The 18280-nt window shown below is 40.5% G+C and overlaps 2 protein-coding genes across 3 annotated transcripts in view; both read left to right on the top strand.

Annotated features, from left to right (window-relative positions):
• The first annotated feature begins 3571 nt into the window (after window positions 1–3571).
• On the top strand, window positions 3572–6729 carry ccdc74b (coiled-coil domain containing 74B). Of its 2 annotated transcripts, none has more exons than XM_013911403.1 (7): window positions 3572–4074; window positions 4722–4769; window positions 4870–4984; window positions 5778–5973; window positions 6076–6176; window positions 6275–6334; window positions 6539–6729. In XM_013911403.1, the coding sequence occupies exons 1-7, from the start codon at window positions 3783–3785 to the stop codon at window positions 6663–6665; spliced, it is 939 nt and encodes a 312-aa protein (XP_013766857.1). In that variant the 5' UTR covers window positions 3572–3782; the 3' UTR covers window positions 6666–6729. The 2 variants fall into 2 exon arrangements, with proteins under 2 accessions (XP_013766857.1, XP_013766856.1); XM_013911402.1 differs by having other exon boundaries at window positions 3574–4074; window positions 5775–5973.
• A 4980-nt stretch (window positions 6730–11709) lies between these two features.
• Window positions 11710–18280, top strand: part of crkl (v-crk avian sarcoma virus CT10 oncogene homolog-like) — a 9870-nt gene continuing 3299 nt past the window's right edge. Inside the window, exons 1-2 of the mRNA XM_005735334.1 lie at window positions 11710–13059; window positions 13439–13910. Coding sequence (XP_005735391.1) covers window positions 12749–13059; window positions 13439–13910 — 783 coding nt within the window. The 5' untranslated portion in view covers window positions 11710–12748. The remainder of the gene's footprint in view (window positions 13060–13438; window positions 13911–18280) is intronic.

Below are 18280 nucleotides of genomic sequence, written 5' to 3'. Positions count from 1 at the left end.
TTTTTTTTTTTCTTTCAAAGTTTTGTTTTTTGTGTATGTGTGTTTGCTTTAGATTAACTTTAGGTAACTAAACTGCTATATAGAAGAAGAAAAAACTATCTGACACTTTAATGATTCTATACTTGCTTAATATCAAAGACCATGCCTTTTTGCTTGCAACGTGCGGTGTCGAAGGGATTAATTTGATTAGTTTTCTAAAGGGTGGCTGGTATTAAGGCAGAGAATGGGTCCAGAAAACACTCGTTACCCAGCGCTAAAGCGTGGGTATAGCTTTTAATTCAGAAGGGGCTGAACGTGGTCTCTTAGCATCTTTGATCACAATCATGTTTAAAATGCTGCAATAACCTGGACTATATTCTTCAGGTATACAGAAGCTTAGGTGCTGCTGGGGCTGGTTATGCCTTCACATGAATTCCACTTTTTTTTTCTGTCTTTTTATCTTTTATCTGTCAACTCATTTAGCAAGTATAATCAAATCTGAATGTAGGGGCTGTCTGGAGAGAAACAGCATAAATATTAGACTGAATGTTAGATATTTAACATTTAGGCTGATCTTGGGGCTGAAGTCTGAATGTTTTTGCACTGTTAAAGTACTGTACAGAAAGACCGTGAGTGGAATATGGTAAATGTGTCCAGTTTTTGTAGATACTTTGTCTTGTTTATGACAGGAGATCTGCTTATATACGTTTTTAATGCAGTTTTAGTTGTAATACATTTACTGTCAAAATGTAATGTTAGATGTGGGAGTGTTGACAAAGAGATGATATAAGCTATGAGAGAGTTCTATTTGAAGAAAATGGAAAAGAGATTTCTTTACACTGAAAACAAAAAAAAATGCATTGATTGTGTTTGTGCTTTATTTTATTGTAGTGGGTAAGGTTTTTTTTTACCTTTTGTTTGACTTCTGAAAAGTGACATGTTGAAGTGCTAAGATTTGTGTGGGGTTTTTTTTATTTGTTTTTTTACATTGAGCTTTTTGACATTCATCCCAACAACCTAAAATGCGGTCCAGCTGAAAACTCTCCTTCAGCTGCTTTAAAAACAAAAGTTTTTAAAGAAGAGTTTGTTTGCATGCTTTGGTTTTGTGAAGCAGTGCTGTTTGTGGTGCAGCGGATGAAGCTGTGACAGCTCCGTAACATGGGAAATATTTTAATTTTGACTCCAACTGAATGCGTGGATGTGGTTAGCTAAAAGTAAAATACCACTTTGAGGAATAAAAAGTGGCACATTTAGGACCTGTAGTACTTTCTTTCCCTTAACGTGTAATTTCTCGAGCTTTTACAAGTTAATGAAGGTGGGGTTGTGTGGTCACGTCTGAAGACCGTTTACAGTGACGCCTGTCAGCAGAAGAGAATGGAGGAGAGATTCATCAACATATCCTTTGTGTGCATTTTCTTTGTTGCCCTTTGTCAAGTTTCTGTGAAATGCAGATTTTGCTCTACATGTATGCAGATGTTTAAGTGTACATTCCACAAATCAAATCATCTACGGGCTCCCTGTCTCTGCACTTGCTGCTCTGTTCAGATCCCTCATAATTTAAAAACAAAAACAAAACCTCAAGCATGTGTCACTTTTTACTGTCCCATACAATCATAAAGATGTTTGTCTCCAGTAGGACTCAAAAGCACCATGAAGACGACGGGTGCAAAACTCGTGATGCCTAAGAGAGTGCAAGTGAAGAGTAATTTTTACTTTGGTGCACTCGATCAGGAAACCTGTCACCTATTTGGTTCATTTGTTTTGTATGTTTGCTAAACAACGTACCCAAATGATTTCTTTTTACACTTTTACGTTACTAATTCTGTAAAACTTGTAAATATTGTAATTTAAGTTATTGTTGTTGGCATGGAGAGAACAGCACCATACCACCTATACATTCCCAAAGACAAGGCCTTCAGCTCAGTCATCCACATTGTCTGTTTAATGTTGCAAAAGCATTTAAATGTTGTCATATCCATAACAGACACTAGCTCAGTGTCCCTGTGTGTGTGATGTAATATTTACTGTTTGGAAGCTACATCATGAATAAAGTGAAAGGAAAGATCATTAACTGTTTTGGTGACTTGGTTTACTTGACCTGAAGCTTTACATTTGTATACTTCAACTAAATCGATTCGGGTTTAAAAACTTGGCATTCTTTACTTGCTTTTCAAGACTACTTTTATTAGAAGGCCCCCTGTGTTTAAGAGGCTGGCAGTGCAAGAGGGACTCTGTGGCTTTTGACCTATTTCTCAGTAAGTGCCCCCCAGTAGCATCTTATGCAACCCGTAAACATGAAAGGAAACAAAAAATTTTTTTTGGTATTTTGCTAGAATTTACCAGCACAGAATAAAACCATGGGACCATCTCAGTTTTATTTCAATGCTTCCCTTGTAGTGATAACAGCAGAGTTAACCACCTTCGCAGTGACAGCTACTGCAGCTTTACAGAAATGAAAACAGCCACCTCACTAATGGTTGAGTCTATAAACCACAAACACAGTGACGTAAACCATCATAAACCACGATCCTCTTAACAGAAACTGGTGCTACCAGAAATGCATGATGGCACCTTTTTCCTTTGCAGCTTTCAGTCATGTGTGAGTGCTCTCAGTTAAAATAAAAATTAAAAAAAAAAAAGCTTGAGAACCACCTTTGTGAAAATTTAACCCACCTTTAAGGACATTTATCAGGAAGAAAAACATGGGTAGGTTCTTCTAAACAGACCTAACCCAAAGTTAGTAATATCTGGTTTAATAGTCGCCTAAAACATGATGCTCTACACATCATGAATTTGGGGTTGATGATGCCCCGGATACCTATCACTCCTTCTTCTCCTTGGAACTAAATACATGTGATTTTTCATCTTTAGCTCAGAATCATACACACGCTTAAAACTTGCAAACTGTCTACAGGTGGTTCAATTATAAAATAAATAATTTTATCTTGAACTCAATCAGGCTTTCAAAAACTGGGGGTGGTTATGAGAAGGTGACAACCACCTTCAAAAAAAATTACCATTTGTTTATTAATAGTTGAACAAAGTTTCAATGCAACTCAGTTATATTTATAAATAAAAATAGCAAACAATACAGTGAGTTTTGACATATGTAAATATACAATATAAAATGGTAAGGCAAAGAAAATGGGCAAGTACACATGCTAATCACAAAAATATCAGTCTAATCTTTTAGGTAGATTTTTAAGTAAAGACAACTAAACAGCGAATTTTAAATTTTTTATAAACTTCCGGTTGGACGTAAGATCTGCCTTGGCCAAGCGTTGTAGCCAAGGAGACCGAGCTTCTATTAAAAAAACAAAACAAAAAAAACTTTATTTATAGCAAGGACCGATATTAACATAAACTGCCTAAATACATTTAAAGTACAAGAAAACCGAAAACAAATCATTGGGGGATACATAATAGCAAAACACCATTTTTTAAGTTAAAGATAATAAATACAGTTTTAAAAACAGTCTTGAATATTATGTAGGACTTCTACATTTAATTTGAGCAAAAACAAATTGAAACTAGTTAAAATACATATTAGAAGAGGAAATAAGATAAAAGAAAGGATGCGCAGCTGGCCTGAAAGATCGACGTCAGGGCTGAAAAAGAAGAAAAAAAGGAATCTTGGTTGTCACGGCAACGTTGTGTATGATCGAGCGCGTGCCAAATGAGCGTGAAAATAGTTATAAGTAGGAGTACCTATAGCTAACTTTTCTTCACTGGAAAACAATGGGAAGGGTGAAACAGCGAGCTATTTCAGTCAGGGGAGGCCTGAAGTACTAAAGCGGAGCGCGATGTCAAGTCATAACCTGCCACCGGTGCGCCATTTGCCACACTGGACCAGAGTAGGGCGGCTAGAGAAGCCTTGCTCGCTACGACGCTTACCGGCTAACCCTGAACAGCGGCTCCCGCTACCTGTTATCAAGCCAGCGGGCAGAGCAGCGGCAGAGACGTCCTGTCAGAGCGGCAGCACGGACCTCCGGGTTGCTTCACTGCAAAGAAACGTCCAGTTCCTACAAGAACAGCACAAGGAAACACTGAAGAAGCTCCACGCAGAGATAGAGAACCTCAGACGGGAGAATAAAGGTGAAGAAACAGTGCATTCATAACTCTTGTATGTGTAAGTTAATTATTTGTAAAAGCATAGAAGTCAGTGACAGCAGTCCTGCCATAGGTCTTTTTAAAAGCAGTAAAAGCAGAATGCTTTGTGGAATGAATGAAGTAAGCAAAAGTAAGTTTTCACATGCCTTTAATTAATGCTGTAATTTGGCCTTTCTGAGATTTTTTAATAGTGGATAGTTAGACAGATAGAGCACTCAATTATTCCCTGTGGGGAATTTTGAAGGGTTGTGGCATTCAAGAAACCACCCTATTTCATGGCTCACAAAGTCAAATAATTATCTAAAGAATTCACAGAGTCTGTGACTCCTGTCTCCTGACAAGGTGCGGCAAGACAAGGTCAGGCTAGGTATGGTGGACGCATGGCAACTCCAGGGTTTAGTTTTAATGATTTCTCAGTGGGAGGTGGGCAGATATCCGGTGTCACTTTGCAGAGCGAGCCGCATGCTGTTCCATATAACAACATGTCACCACCCACCAGGAGACTCCCCGGTCATCCGTCATTGCATCCTTGCTGCAGCAAGGCCTGTTTTGACTCATGGGTTGCTTACTGGTTGTTTAAGCCCACCTGCAGTGTACAGTACATTAAAGTTCTGTTGTTATGGATGTTGCAGAGTTGAAGTATAAGCTGATAATGGAGCCTCCTAAGTCAAGTAGAAAAGGTAACATGTTTAAGCACATGTAATGACTTATTAGGTTTTCATTTAGGTGAATTTCAATGTGCCACCTAAACTTAATGTCTGATCCTTCTTCTTCTACGAGTTGCACACAGTCGACAAAACTATAGACCACCCACTCAGGGCAGTCAAGCCCATACTGGACTGTACATGGAGGAGCCACTGCAGGACACGAGACTCTTGCAGGACCAGGCTCTCGGGTGAGTGGTGGGCCTTTTTCAGCTACTTATCTAGCTCAGTATTTACAAAGTGTGGTTATATTTCATAAATGATCTTAGCTCCCCCCCCCTTTTTTTTTTTCAAAGCTATGCACACAAGAACTGATGGATAAATTAGATTCAGATGCAGTAATATGGATATGATGGCACAACAGCCATTCATTAATAACTTACTAAGCAGATACTCAGATAAGCTCAGATAACAGGCTACTGTAAGGCAACCATCAAAAGCAGGAGAACACTAATTCAAGCTCTGTGTTTTAATCACTTTACAGAAAAACAAGATGTCAGCTGTCTCATATTAGGTAGTGATGTAGGTGCACAAGTATTATAGTGCATGTTAAATTAACACTATAAAACAGCATGAGGATATGAACGTGAAGCATGTAAAGAAGCAAAAGCCAGTATGTAATTAGTTATTTGTTGGTCTGGTCTGCAGTCTGAGCGCTTTGATTTCTGGAATATGTGCCTTTTTACATGTCTATAAACTTCTTGACCTGTTAGTACCAGGTTGGCTTTTGATCTGGTGACTGTGGAGGCGATTTGAGTACAGGAATCCACTGTCAGGTTCAAGAAAGCAGTTTCAAATGATCTGAGCTTTGAGACATCATGAATTATCCTGCTGGAAGCAAAGTGGGCCAGTGAATTGAACCTAGTCCCCTGTCTGTGAGGGGGTGGGGGTGGGGGGAGTTAACAACCAGGTATTCTCAACCTAAACTGCCTTATACATGTTATACATCGCCCTCAATGACATTATCTCATTGACTTGCAGTAGCATTGGAGCAAGCACTGAAATTCTGGATTCAGCCAGGCAGGACTATGGCACGGAGGCCAATGGGCGCCTCATCACTTCACTGCAGCCTCTCCGAATTCACAGCAGTTCCTCCCAGCCCCCACGGGCCCCCACACTACAGGAGTGTGAGATCATCATCCGACAGCTATATAATGCTAACAGCTTACAGTCTCAGGAGGTAAGTGCCTGAAGGGCAACGCTTAGCTATTCAGTGTTTTAGTAGCTCTGTTTGTTGTGGCTTTTAAAATAGTTACTTAAAGTACAACCCTGTGTCATCTAGATCGTGCGTGTGAAAGCACTGCTCAGAGACATCGTTTCAAACAAGAAAATCACCCCAGAAAACTACATCATGGCTAAGGCCTACCTTTCAGATGGAACTCGGTGAAGTGGCATTATCATTTTCATCATCAGCGACATACAAAAGCCTTCAAAGCAGCAAAATTATGATAACAGTTTCTAATTTTCTTTGTGTGTTTCAGCGGGTCTTTAGAAGAAAACAAATTACCAAAACTTGGCCTTCAGTCATTCCCAGAAAAACAGTATGTAATTTTGTCTGATTTTGTATTCTGTCACAGTGCACAAAACAGATTCCTCAAAGCCCTGTTCTGCTAATTTTCACAAAACTTGGTTGCATAATAGCCCAGAGCTGCCTTTTGCAAGAGAGATCGAGGTTTCTGAGTCAAAAAGAAAAAAAAGCCAAGCATGTTAGTCACCCAGAGTTAAATCCACATATCCTTTCCCAGGTGTGGAACATCTCAGTCTGGGGTTGTCTTCCCTGCCCTCAAACAGAGCCTTGGCTACAGCATTGCAGATAGACAGAAGAGGTCCCGTGCTGTGCAGAGAGACCGTTTGAGAAGGGCTGTTCAGTGACAGGAACACAAATACCAGAGCATATTTCTGTGGTATATAATGAAATAAAGCATTTCTGATTGATGATGTTTTATGATGTCATAAAGTTGAGCAGGATAGAGTGGTCGCAGCAGGAATCGCACAACACTTAGTGAATGACGGCCCAGTTGGATTACCTCTTCCAGTAAGCCTTGCCAGTGTGAAGCAGCATGCCGTACGGAAGCGCCTCCCTTAAGTGGAATGCAACCATCATTAACACACCTGTGTGCTTCCTGTCATGGCATGTCAAAATGTCTGCTGCTCGGGGAAAAAAAAACCTATACAGACACGTCACGTTTATTGACAATTATTGCTCATAATGATGTGTAAGACGGACAGATAACACAAATAATGCTCTATAAGGCCTGGATTTTTTTTTAGTTTTTCTACATAGCAGAAGGACTGATTTCAGCTTTTCACAGGGAATCTTTTTTTTTTTCAACCATTGAGTTTCAGGACATTTGTGGCTTGTTGTCACTTCACAAAAAAGCAAACATAAAAGCACACTTTGTTTTTCATAAAGCCACTTTTTTTTGTCATTCAGTGTGCTAAAGAGCAGTTTAATGATTTTTACTGGCCAAGCATTAGTATTTAATCATTTACAATTTGAGTTTAAGCATAAGGATGAAAGGGTATAAATGTCCTCTGCACAAGACAGTGCTGTTCTTTAAATTTTTCCCTTTGCGCCTGACTCTTTGGGATACTGTTCCTTTTAGTGGACCAATCGTGTGGAGAGTTATTTGCATGCTGAGTGTCGTATTTGAGATATAATGACACAAAATAGGCAACAGGTGATCCTGCCTTAAATAAATGTCCTATTGTTATGTTAGCACTGGTTTCTAAGGTCATACACCACTGCAAACACTGAATTTGTCAGTTTAAGAGAAGTGAAATGTCACTTAGGTTTTGATCGTTGAAGATTTGCCAAAGTGCGCAGTTTACGGCGATAGTTAGAAGAAAGTGTACTTTATTGGTCCCCGTGGGGAAAATCCCTCTCTGCATTTAACCCATTCACTCAGTGAAGCAGTGGGCAGCCATTGGGCGCCCGGGGAGCAGTGTGTAGGGACGGTACCTTGCTCAGGGGTACCTCAGGGTAGCTGTTCAGGGGAATCGAACCCCCGACCTTCCGATCATGGGGCCACCACTCTACCTACTGAGCTATATTAAGAAATGTATTTAAAGCTTTGATTTCTTTGTTTATGTGGAGCATTACTTGTGTTTAATTAAGCCCAACTGCGGTCCTCTTTACATGGTTTATGAGTCATTTTGTGCTTCACAGGCTGCGATCCCTTTATTCCTTCTCTCTAGAAGAACCCTCACAGGCTCCTTTAGTTGCTGATTCATGCATAACATCTATATTGGACATGTATTTATAGTATAAACACTGCATAAAGTTGAAACAGAATAAAATAAACAAGCCGTGGTGTGCCTTTTTATTGAACTTGCTTGTCATATGAATGCTGCGCTGAAAACAAGGAAGTTAAAATAACCAAAAGGAGAATTGGCCACTCGACAGGCCTGGCTACAGCAACGTTGTCAGTTCTGCTAAATTAGGCCGTGGTCTTGTATTAACTCTTCACTAACTGAATGAAAAAATAATTAGTGAGAACAAAAAAGTTTAGAAAGTTAAGGTAAGACTGTGAGCATGCAGTTGTCACAGGTAATGTTATGTGATATTGTAAGAAACAAGAGAAAAGTGTGGTTTCTTAAAGTTTTAGAAATGCTATGAGGAAGTGGCTTGTTTAAAAACATGTGAACCAAAGCAACAACAAACTGAAACATGAGGAAGTAATGAAGTGGGTGAAAATTCTTTGTCTGAAGCCTTTATTGTGAACCTGGTGTACCTGTAGAAATCTAGAAGTATTTAAAGATATCTATGGATATCTATCTATCTGTCCATTTAGTAGCATGTAAACAGGTTTCCCTTTACACCTTTACAGAAACCTGACTGGATATTCTAGGAAACCAGGCTGAGAGGTGAAAGGTGACTCATGCCATGGAGGCTGTAACAGTGAGTCGCTCATCTATATAAACCCTTACACTGGTCTAAAAATACACTGACACTTTAACAGCAGCATCTCGTGCCATAATTACCAGTGTACTGCTTGTCTGTTGTCAGTCTTCACATCAAAGCATGCTCAACTTTGAATTGAATGCCGGTGACAACGATCAGGAACGTGATAGGATGTTAAAATAAAATATAGGAGAGGCTAAGTATTTCAGAAGTGAAGGCTGGGAGGGGGTTCGCCACACTTCCAGAGACTGCATGGATAGAGGATACAGAGATTTTATAATATATGGTAAAAACTTAAGAGGATCTTGTTCCTGTATGTCTGTATGTGTGACCCTGGGCAGGATTTGTCAAGGTAAACTCTGTGTTTGTGTTCTGGCACATGAGAGCAAGGTTGCAACTGTGCTCAGGAGCTTTAGTCTCTATAATTTGTTCGAAATTAAAATAAAATAAGAAGCTTTTTTTAAGCAAGGTTTACAGTCTCAGAGAAACTGACCTTTCCGACACAGGTCTAATCTTGCATCGTGTAATCATCCTCTTCAAAACTTGATTTAAATTATAATTAACTGCAGTTTGCATCACTACACTGGAATTCCTTTAACTTTCTCACAGGATACATAGTTAGGCACAAGCAGTAGATGGTTTGTAAAATGTGTAAGTTTCTTATGAAGTCTTAAGTGTTAGTGGTGTGAATGAATCGGGGGGAAGGGGCATTTATTTGCAGACTAATAGCTTACACACAATCTGACTCCCTGAAATTAAACTGTGGCGATGCTCTCTGCAGTGTCTTAGGTTGCGTCTTCTGCAGCCGAAAAATAAGCTGGGTGGAGAGGGGGCCTCTCGGGCCATAATTACTTTTCTTTTTGTTTCGCCTGCGCAAAGAACAAGATCACAGGTTTTGTTCACTAGTTCCTTGTGTAGCAACTCATCAACCACCGATTAGGTCAAGGGTGGTTGTGTCATCTGTGCATTTAATCTTCAGACTGCAGGGCATCGAGACTGAGCTAAAAGAAGCAGCCATTCAAGGTTACTGTGTTGATGTGAGTTTAACAGAGGTCAAACGTTTTAAAGCTATTGCAAAACCAGTTACAGATGGGGTTTTGGGTTAAAGAACCAGCTTTTCTAGGCTTTTCTGCATGTGTGCTGACCTGAAGTTATCCATTTTAGTATGGTGGGTTTTTGTAGCAGCTGGTACTTCAAAAGAGCACTTGAAGGACTGTGGAACTGCTGTTAGGTAGTCAAAATGTCACGTTTCATTACGTTTGGACTTGTAGTATCGCTTAACCTTAACCTGCCACACAGACAGACAACAAAATCTATTGATAATGGGATGATGGCAGACATTGCATTTTGCGTACATCCACTAGATGGTGATGTTTGTGAAGAAACCTTCAGTGTGCATCTACATACAAGGTTAGACAGCAGGTCAGATAAAGGTACTGTATGTCTCACCCTGCAAAATCCCACAAAACCCATCACTTAAATGAAAAGTTGCCCTAGTTTTAAATGCATCAAAGCATGAGGTTGAAGCCAATATAAGCCTTTTTACCCATAATTCGAAGTAAACTAGTCTGTTTTTGTTTCTCTTTTCAATTAGTTGCAGCACTGCATCTTTGTGGAAATGTGGGAGTTGGCAGGCTTAAGCCATTAAGTCTCGGTGGGTGCAAATCTATTAACATTCAGACAGTGTTTCAGTGATGAGAGCTGTTCTGTGCCAGCTGTAGCCTCATGAGGCACGGCCACTGAAAGCTCAGTCACCACAGGGACAGAGCTTCTTTACAGATCCTGCTTTTATCACTGAGCAAAACTTATTCTGCTTGGCTGAATGCTTGCCGCACTCTGCTTGTGTTCTCAGATGCATTCTTTCTCTTATATTGCATTCTTCTTCTTCAGAGACACTGCCCCTTGCATTTAAATGCGCGCTCTCTCTGCAGCATATTCTGTTTTGGATTGGGTTATTTTGGGTGAGCTCCAAATCGATTTTTCACAGTTCTTTGCCAGATAATACTTATTATCGAATGAATGAAGGGGAAGTTAAATAACACCAGGAAATGAAAATAGGAAATAAGTACAATTTTATACTGGTGGTATGAATAAGTTGTTGACTGAGCAAATATACTGTACCTATGAGCTGCGGTTATGTGGCTAAAAAAGTATATTAAAAACACACGAGCTGACCACTGACTTAAAGGCACAGAACACAAAAAGATCCGAGACAATCATTAAACACAGTACTAACATAAGAACACGTTGTTCGGCAGACATCTAACTTTTTTTTACTCAGAATTATAGCTTATTCTATCTGTGAATCATTTGATAGAGTAATGTTTCTATTTGTAGAAAAAAAGCTCAATCATGATGCTTCTCTTCACACACCTACATAACTACCTGTCAAAAGCACATATATTGGCACTTTCTACTCCACAGTACTTCAAAGCTGCAATAGATCGCAAAAAATATGCTCCAGTGTTGTACGGTAAAAGTAGTAGTTAAATTAGCCTAGATTTAACAGAACCAGCTATGACTGTGAAACACTGCCTACACATATTTCCAATTAAGAATCAACTAATGACAGTGTGGGCATTTAAACTGAAATAACACCTCGCTCTCATACACATTTAGTATGTTACAGCAGCCTTTAACATCAGTGTTGCCTACTTAAGACCTGACTGCTTAGCCTCTGCTGGATTGGTTTAGCATTTATTTGAGGTTTAGCCATACTAAACTGTGTTATTATATTTTTGAGTCACACGCTGATTCCCTTTGAAGTTTTGAAAAGCAAACATCCAATTAAATGACTACGTCAAAGCAGGAACACTGAGTAAAAAACACACTTGTATCTCGACCTGCTCCACATTGCTATTTGCACTATATTCCCGAGACGATGGAACAGCAGAAGAATCTATCAGCAGAATGCTTCACTGAGAAATGACTGACACCTACTCTCGCGGAGCTAGGGGCTGTCCGTGGCTTCGCCAACCGCCCACCTCCTTCCTTCACTCCCCCTCCCCTCTCTCTCGCTCCTGCCGTCAGTGACGCGCTGATAGAAAGCGGGACCTGCCCTCCGGTCGCCATTTTTCGACCTCAGTACTTCTGGTAGCCTGTGCTAGTGGGGACGAGCGGAAATAAGGGAAAGTATAAAATAAAGCAATCGTTAAGCCGAGATCCCTTGTGAGCGGTCGGGGATGCACGCGACAGCTCCCGTAAACGGTCGTGGCTCCTGAGATGCACGCGCAAGAGACGAGTCGCTGCCCTGAAATCATTTTTTTGTGTGAAGACGTGTTGCGAGCCGCCATTTTTCTGCTGTGTTGCCTCAAAAGTCTGCTCCGACTCGAGAAAGGGGATTCGAAAACGCGTTTCCATGAAGTGTGTATCGCCGTGAGCTCCGCGGGATTTCGGCTGATAGTTTCGTGACCTGCCGTGGACCTTTGTGCACAGATGAGGGATTATCAGATGTAAGAAAAAGGAAGAAGAAGGGGGGAAAGTGAGGCCACATTTTCCGCTCTTAGAACTGACACTGACTGGAGGAGATACATTTATTAGAAGAGAAGATTTGGTGTTTTCTCGGAAGGCGGAACGAAAAGGGGAAGCTTCATTGATCGTTTGTTGCTCTGGCCCTCCGTCAATGGTAGCCTGTCGTAAGTTTGCTCGTTTTTCTTCTGTTATTTGGCCCCCTTTTAACAACTGCTCGGCCGCAGCCTGGACTGCTGCTGAACACAGGGACAACAGTATGCTCCAGAGTTGGATCAAGTCACTGGCAGCCTGCATCTGAAAGGAGAAAAAAAAGAAAACAAAAACGCCAAGCTGTTTTTGTTTTTCTTAAACAGATTTTTTTCGGTGCCTGAGGCGTTTTGTGAAGAAATCACTCGGAAACTCCTTCCAGAGCGACGAGTGCCCTGCCCTGAGTCTTCCAAATCCTACAGTTTGCTGTGATTGGCCAATTGGAACCACGCATACAGCTTTTAACTTATTGCCTAGCCAATCCTGTAGTATTTTCCTTTCTATTATTATTAATATTAATTTGTAAGCCACATTAACTTATTTTTGAACAGAAATGTCAACTGCTCGATTTGATTCCTCTGATCGGTCCGCCTGGTATTTTGGACCCGTGTCACGACAGGAGGCACAGAATAGGTTACAAGGACAGAGACATGGCATGTTTCTTGTTCGAGACTCGTCGACCTGCCCCGGCGACTACGTACTGTCGGTGTCGGAAAACTCCAAAGTGTCTCACTATATCATCAACTCTTTGCCCAGCAAGAGGTTCAAAATAGGGGATCAAGAGTTCGACCACCTCGCAGCTCTCCTGGAGTTCTACAAAATCCATTACTTGGACACGACCACGCTGATAGAGCCAGCCCCCAGGTAGGGAGGTCACCCACCACGACTTTACCATATTATTTATTTATTTATTTTTATCAGAACTAACCCAGTTTCACTTGGTTATGTCATAAAATCAGCACTATTACCACACATCTAGTTTGCTTGCTTGTTTGTTTGGGTTTTTTTTTCTTTTAAGTTTTGGTACCACTGGAAAAATAAACCTCACTGAGGATTTGTGTGGTTTTACAACCAAACATGATACCACATTTTGGTAATTGAGGAGTTAGGTAATCGTGTTTGTAAAGGATTTTATTCAACAAATAATGCAGTTTTGTTGTATTCTAGGCTTCACAGTGATAACTTTTAAGGATAACAAATTAACATTTACTTAATTTCCTCATTATTTTTCGTTTTTGCTAAGGTATTCAAGTACGCCGAGTCCTCCTGTCCAGCCCATGGTTGGAGCAGAGGAGAATCTGGAGTATGTGCGGACTCTGTACGACTTCACCGGCAGCGATGCTGAGGACCTTCCCTTCAAGAAGGGGGAGATCCTTATCATCCTGGAAAGACCGGAGGAGCAGTGGTGGAGCGCCAAGAATAAAGATGGACGTGTTGGGATGATCCCTGTGCCCTACGTAGAGAAAGTGGTACGACCTTCACCCCACCCTGTCCAACCTTCTCATGGATCGCGAAACTCCAACAGCTATGGGATCCCTGAGCCCTCCAATGCTCTTGCTCATGCCTATGCCCAACCCCAGACGCCTTCTCCAATGCCCAACGCACCTGGAGCAGTTATCGCTCCGCTACCGTCCATGCAGAATGGCCCTGTCATGGCGAAAGCCATCCAGAAACGAGTGCCCTGTGCCTACGACAAGACTGCTCTTGCTCTAGAGGTATTGTATTTATTTGATCTTACCTGTTTTATTTCTTTGTTTTTGTTTTTTGTGTTTTTTCTAGGCGATCAATGTGATTTCATCATGTTTTAATGCACTGCTCATTTTTATAAAGGATGGATATTGTAATTAAATCATTAGCTTTTCTAAAATCTGTTTAGCTGGACCTTTGATCTGTAACGCAACATCATGCAGTAAATTAATATGCCAGGTAAGGGCCTGGAGTACAACACGCTATAAGCTTCTTTGCCTAAAGCAGCAGTATCCCATCTTCAGTCATTTCTTAATTATTTTTCCATTTGTGCCCAAATAAATCAAAAATGCCTGTGTGCAGCTTAGACTTTTCTACATAAATTAGAGTTTATCACCTCAGTCAAGTTAAAACACTGAAAAAACTTGTGTAGAAGTCACAGAAGCTAAGAGGTTTTATAGAAGACTTTGTTTTTACATTTTCACAACCTGACATCTCTCTAGGAGCTGTCAGGTTACTTAAACATAGACAACAATCGCCAATCTCAAGAGTTAACTCTTATAAAAATTAGGTTGTGTGACCAAAGCTTGGAGAGGCTTCTGTGTAGAACGATCACTTCTTTTTATACTAAAATTGCAAAATTAAGTAGTAGAGGGACCTGGGGAAACACCAGTGCCGCCTTCAGTTACCGCAGTAGTTTTGCTGGTTCAATGTGAGAAAGTGTCTACAGATAAGCTTCGCCCTTTCTCAGTCCTTTTGACATTCTAGCCTGTTGATGTGTGCTCACACTAAAAGAATAATAACCAAACTGTGGTTTTAGCATCTTGCTGCTTGCTCTTATCAGGCCCTTCCTGTTTGTTTGAATATAAAAAGTTATTATTACACCAGGAGACTACCTGCAAGTTCACAACTAGCTCTGGACACTGGCTGCACAAAGATGTTTTGGTTATGGGGTGCTGCTGTTCAGTCAGAATACATGAACCACATCTATTTTGTAGCCTTGGATAGTTAAAAAAAACAAAAAAACAAAACAAGTTTCTGGCTTTGGATTGGACCAAAAGTCATGCAGATATGAGATGGGTGGTTTGAGAGAGCTTAATATGATTCTTGGAATGATGAATAATAAATGCAAAACAAAAGTTTGCAGATGTAAATGGGAGGGTGGGTGGGGAATCTAGTGAAACTCACCACAGCATTGTGGCTTTTGATCACTTGTCTCTGTGACTGAAGCTTACACTCAGTGCTGTCCATCTAAATGCTAACCTGGAAGCGGCTTTGACGAAAGCATTTCTCAGCAGTCTTGCCTTCCTCAGTGGTACGCTGTGGCTAATACAAATCTGCTCTGACTGTGGTGGCATGTCGAAACATGCAATGCAATGCTCAATATGTGCCTCAGAAATATAGTGGGCCTCCAAAACACTCAGCTCCAATAGCAGATTGAGCTGTAGTGTAGTTTTTTTTGTTGTTTTTTTTATCTTTTTATTTTTCACCCCAGGGGAAGGATGAGAATGCAAGCTATCTTAAAATAGTGCCACTTCCATTCACTCCCATCAGTTTGACAGCAGTTATAGGTGTAAAATAGGGCAGTAGATATGGATACAGAGAAGTACTTCCTCCCTGTGACTCTTTCTTGCACATAAATGAGTGTAAATTGAGCATATCTGAATCCTGCTAAAGGTTAAGCAGTTTTTTGTGTGTGTGGGGGGGGGGGTTGTTTCGTTGATGTGTTGTTAAGTAATCGACAGCTAATAGCAGTCACCTCAAAAAATGTCCCTAACCTCATTTAGACTCAAACTGCGATGCTGGTTGAGTGCATAAACAAGATGCATCAGCTGGCTAGTGTCTCTGCACCCTTCTGGGCCTGTTGTCGCCCATCTTTTATTAGCACCGAAATGAGATTCCAGCTTCCATTTAATAAATGTTCATGTAACTTACTGTAATAGATAGAAGAGAGGAAGAGACGAGGCCAAGGGACGGCTGTAAAGAAAGACGGGTTGCACCCGAATGAGCAGTCAAGAGTGAGCATGTGAGAACTGAAACTTGAGGCGGGACTGTGTTTGCCGCTTACATTTTTTGTGATCATATGGTGTAGCAGTGAAGCAGCAGATGGAGCCATGGTTAGCAAGAGATGAAATATTAAAGTTAAATGTGGCTCTTCTCGGTACATGCATGATTCCCAAAAGTACATCTCAGATGATTATTGATGCAACAGTGCATTTGTTGGTGCCAGCATAGATGCTCGTATAATGCTTGCTGGCTCGTGTTATTAGTTAAGTGAAGAGTACATTTTCTCTGTTTCTAAGAGATTCCCCAAGCTGGTCTGATGGACCTTCAGGTGAACAGCTTTAGATGTTTTGTCCGGAATCGGAATTAACTCGTTTTATTTTTATTTTTTTTTTTTTTAATAAACCACCAGAGTCTGGCAAAAAGCAAACTTTGGCCCCTGAAGGCATTAAAAATGTTAACATGTGAGAATAAAAATAAACTTGACCTAACATTTTTTTTAAATGATTATTATTAATCAGGGATTGATTTAAATCCGATTGGCATCCATTTTCATTGTTGCTTCTTTTGTTTCCATTTCATTTATTTATATTTTAGTTGTAAATGTCACAAAACCAAAATTTTCTGTGACACTGCTTTGATTCTTTTTCCCAACTTGTAATCACCGACCTGTGTTCAGGGTGATATGGGTAATGCGTTCCCACGGTTCATCCTAGGTTATGCCATTTCATGTTGTCATCGCAGGTTTTAGAAATTGCCACATCTATTTGCATTGGCGAGCTCCACCTAACTCCAAGTATTAGTTTATTTCAACTGGACATAAGTAACCATAAAGCCACAGGAGGTTTCATTCCCCAACTTTGACGTGGAAGTACTGTTAATACCTGATGTTGCACAGTGCTAAATTGCAATGGTTGGATTGATTTCCACAGAGAAAAAATAATAATAATGGTAGTTGTTGAAATCTGCATCATAGATAAAGTCTTTGACGTCAGTGCTTCTAGCTTTAGGAACAGAAAGCTCATGGTCAGATACATGTATCACCACTTTGCCACCAGCGCCAGTCTTCCTCAGAGTAAAGTAATGAAACTGTTCCAGATTCAGTGTTGCTGCATTCGTTACATTGTCCATGCAACAAATGCAGATTTGTTTCTTGGCACAGTCTTCTCTCTTGTGTATAGTGATAGCCCTTGTACCTGCTTAAAGATGGGCAGCACTTGAATGGTTCAATAGGTTCACTCTGCAGAGTCCTGATTTGAATTCTCTTAACTGAGCTTCATTTAAGGAATCTGCATATTCAATCTAGGTTCTGTGTGTTTACGCTCCTGTGAAGACTTACAAATGTAGACATCCATAAGGTTCTCTGAATGTATATATGGATACAGCTTTAATTACTGCTGGTTAGTTCTCTGGGATACCTTCGCTACTTATGTCTCTCAAAATGTGAATACTGGGGGGGGGGGCAGCATTCCTTAATCGAAAACCTCCTCCTGGTTATGCATTTCCTTGTTCATTTGCGTAATCTGCAGCCTTGCTTTTTCTATTTTGCAATTCCCGACAATTTTGGTTTGCAATTTGACTAAACCCCAAGTCACCATTCGCCTGTCAACAAAGCTTTGCTGTTCACAGCTGTCGGTGTGTGCCCCCTTTCAGCCTCTGATTGATACACAGTATACGATCACAGACTCTGGCTATTAATGTGCGTCATAACTTTTGAATGAACTGACGCAGCTTAAAAAGCTTTATTGACTTTTTCTGCTGTACTTTTACAATTACACAACTCCATAACTTCAAGTCATAAAAGGTGATTCCCACAAGAGAGTTTCCTCTCGGTTGGGTCTGTCTTTATTTTTTTATTTTTTTATTTTTAAATCTGGAAGCTCTTGGAATTCCAGATTTGTACACCATCTATTTCAATGTATCCACATTTTCTAAGTCTTTGGTTTTTAAATATACTGTGTAGCATGCTGCAAAAAGCTCGGCCTAAATGGAGATGATGCTGTAGAAGTTCAAGACAAAGAAGAGCACCCAGAATTTTAAGTATCTACACTTCACCAGTGTTCATTATAGTTGGTTAATTCAAAAAAGGCATCAAAAACTTTCACTAGCTAAAGCGGTGTTTCCACGGTTATTTTTGGCTTCGAATTTGCCTCCACTGAATGCACAGAATCTTTAATTTTGTGGCATCTCTCTCTCTCTCTCTCTCTATCTCTCTCTCTCTCTATCTCTCTCTCTCTCTATCTCTCTCTATCTCTCTCTCTCTCTATCTCTCGCTCTCTCTATCTCTCTCTCTCTCTATCTCTCTCTATCTCTCTCTCTCTCGCTCTCTCTCTCTCTCGCTCTCTCTCTATCTCTCTCTATCTCTCTCTATCTCTCTCTCTATCTCTCTCTCTCT

This window comes from Pundamilia nyererei, unplaced genomic scaffold (assembly GCF_000239375.1).
Source record: "Pundamilia nyererei isolate P.nyererei 1_Seehausen unplaced genomic scaffold, PunNye1.0 scaffold00063, whole genome shotgun sequence".
In the NCBI taxonomy this organism is placed as follows: Eukaryota; Metazoa; Chordata; class Actinopteri; order Cichliformes; family Cichlidae; genus Pundamilia; species Pundamilia nyererei.
The sequence above is the reverse complement of the archived record's forward strand: the minus strand, read 5'-3'. Positions and strand labels throughout refer to the sequence as shown.

Coding starts and splice junctions, on each gene's coding strand:
- ccdc74b (XM_013911402.1), top strand. CDS start 3,783: ATGTCAAGTCATAACCTGCCACCGGTGCGCCATTTGCCACACTGGACC. Junction 4,985..5,774: donor TTGCAGGACCAGGCTCTCGG/GTGAGTGGTGGG, acceptor ATTGACTTGCAG/TAGCATTGGAGCAAGCACTG. Junction 6,335..6,538: donor CAGTCATTCCCAGAAAAACA/GTATGTAATTTT, acceptor ATCCTTTCCCAG/GTGTGGAACATCTCAGTCTG.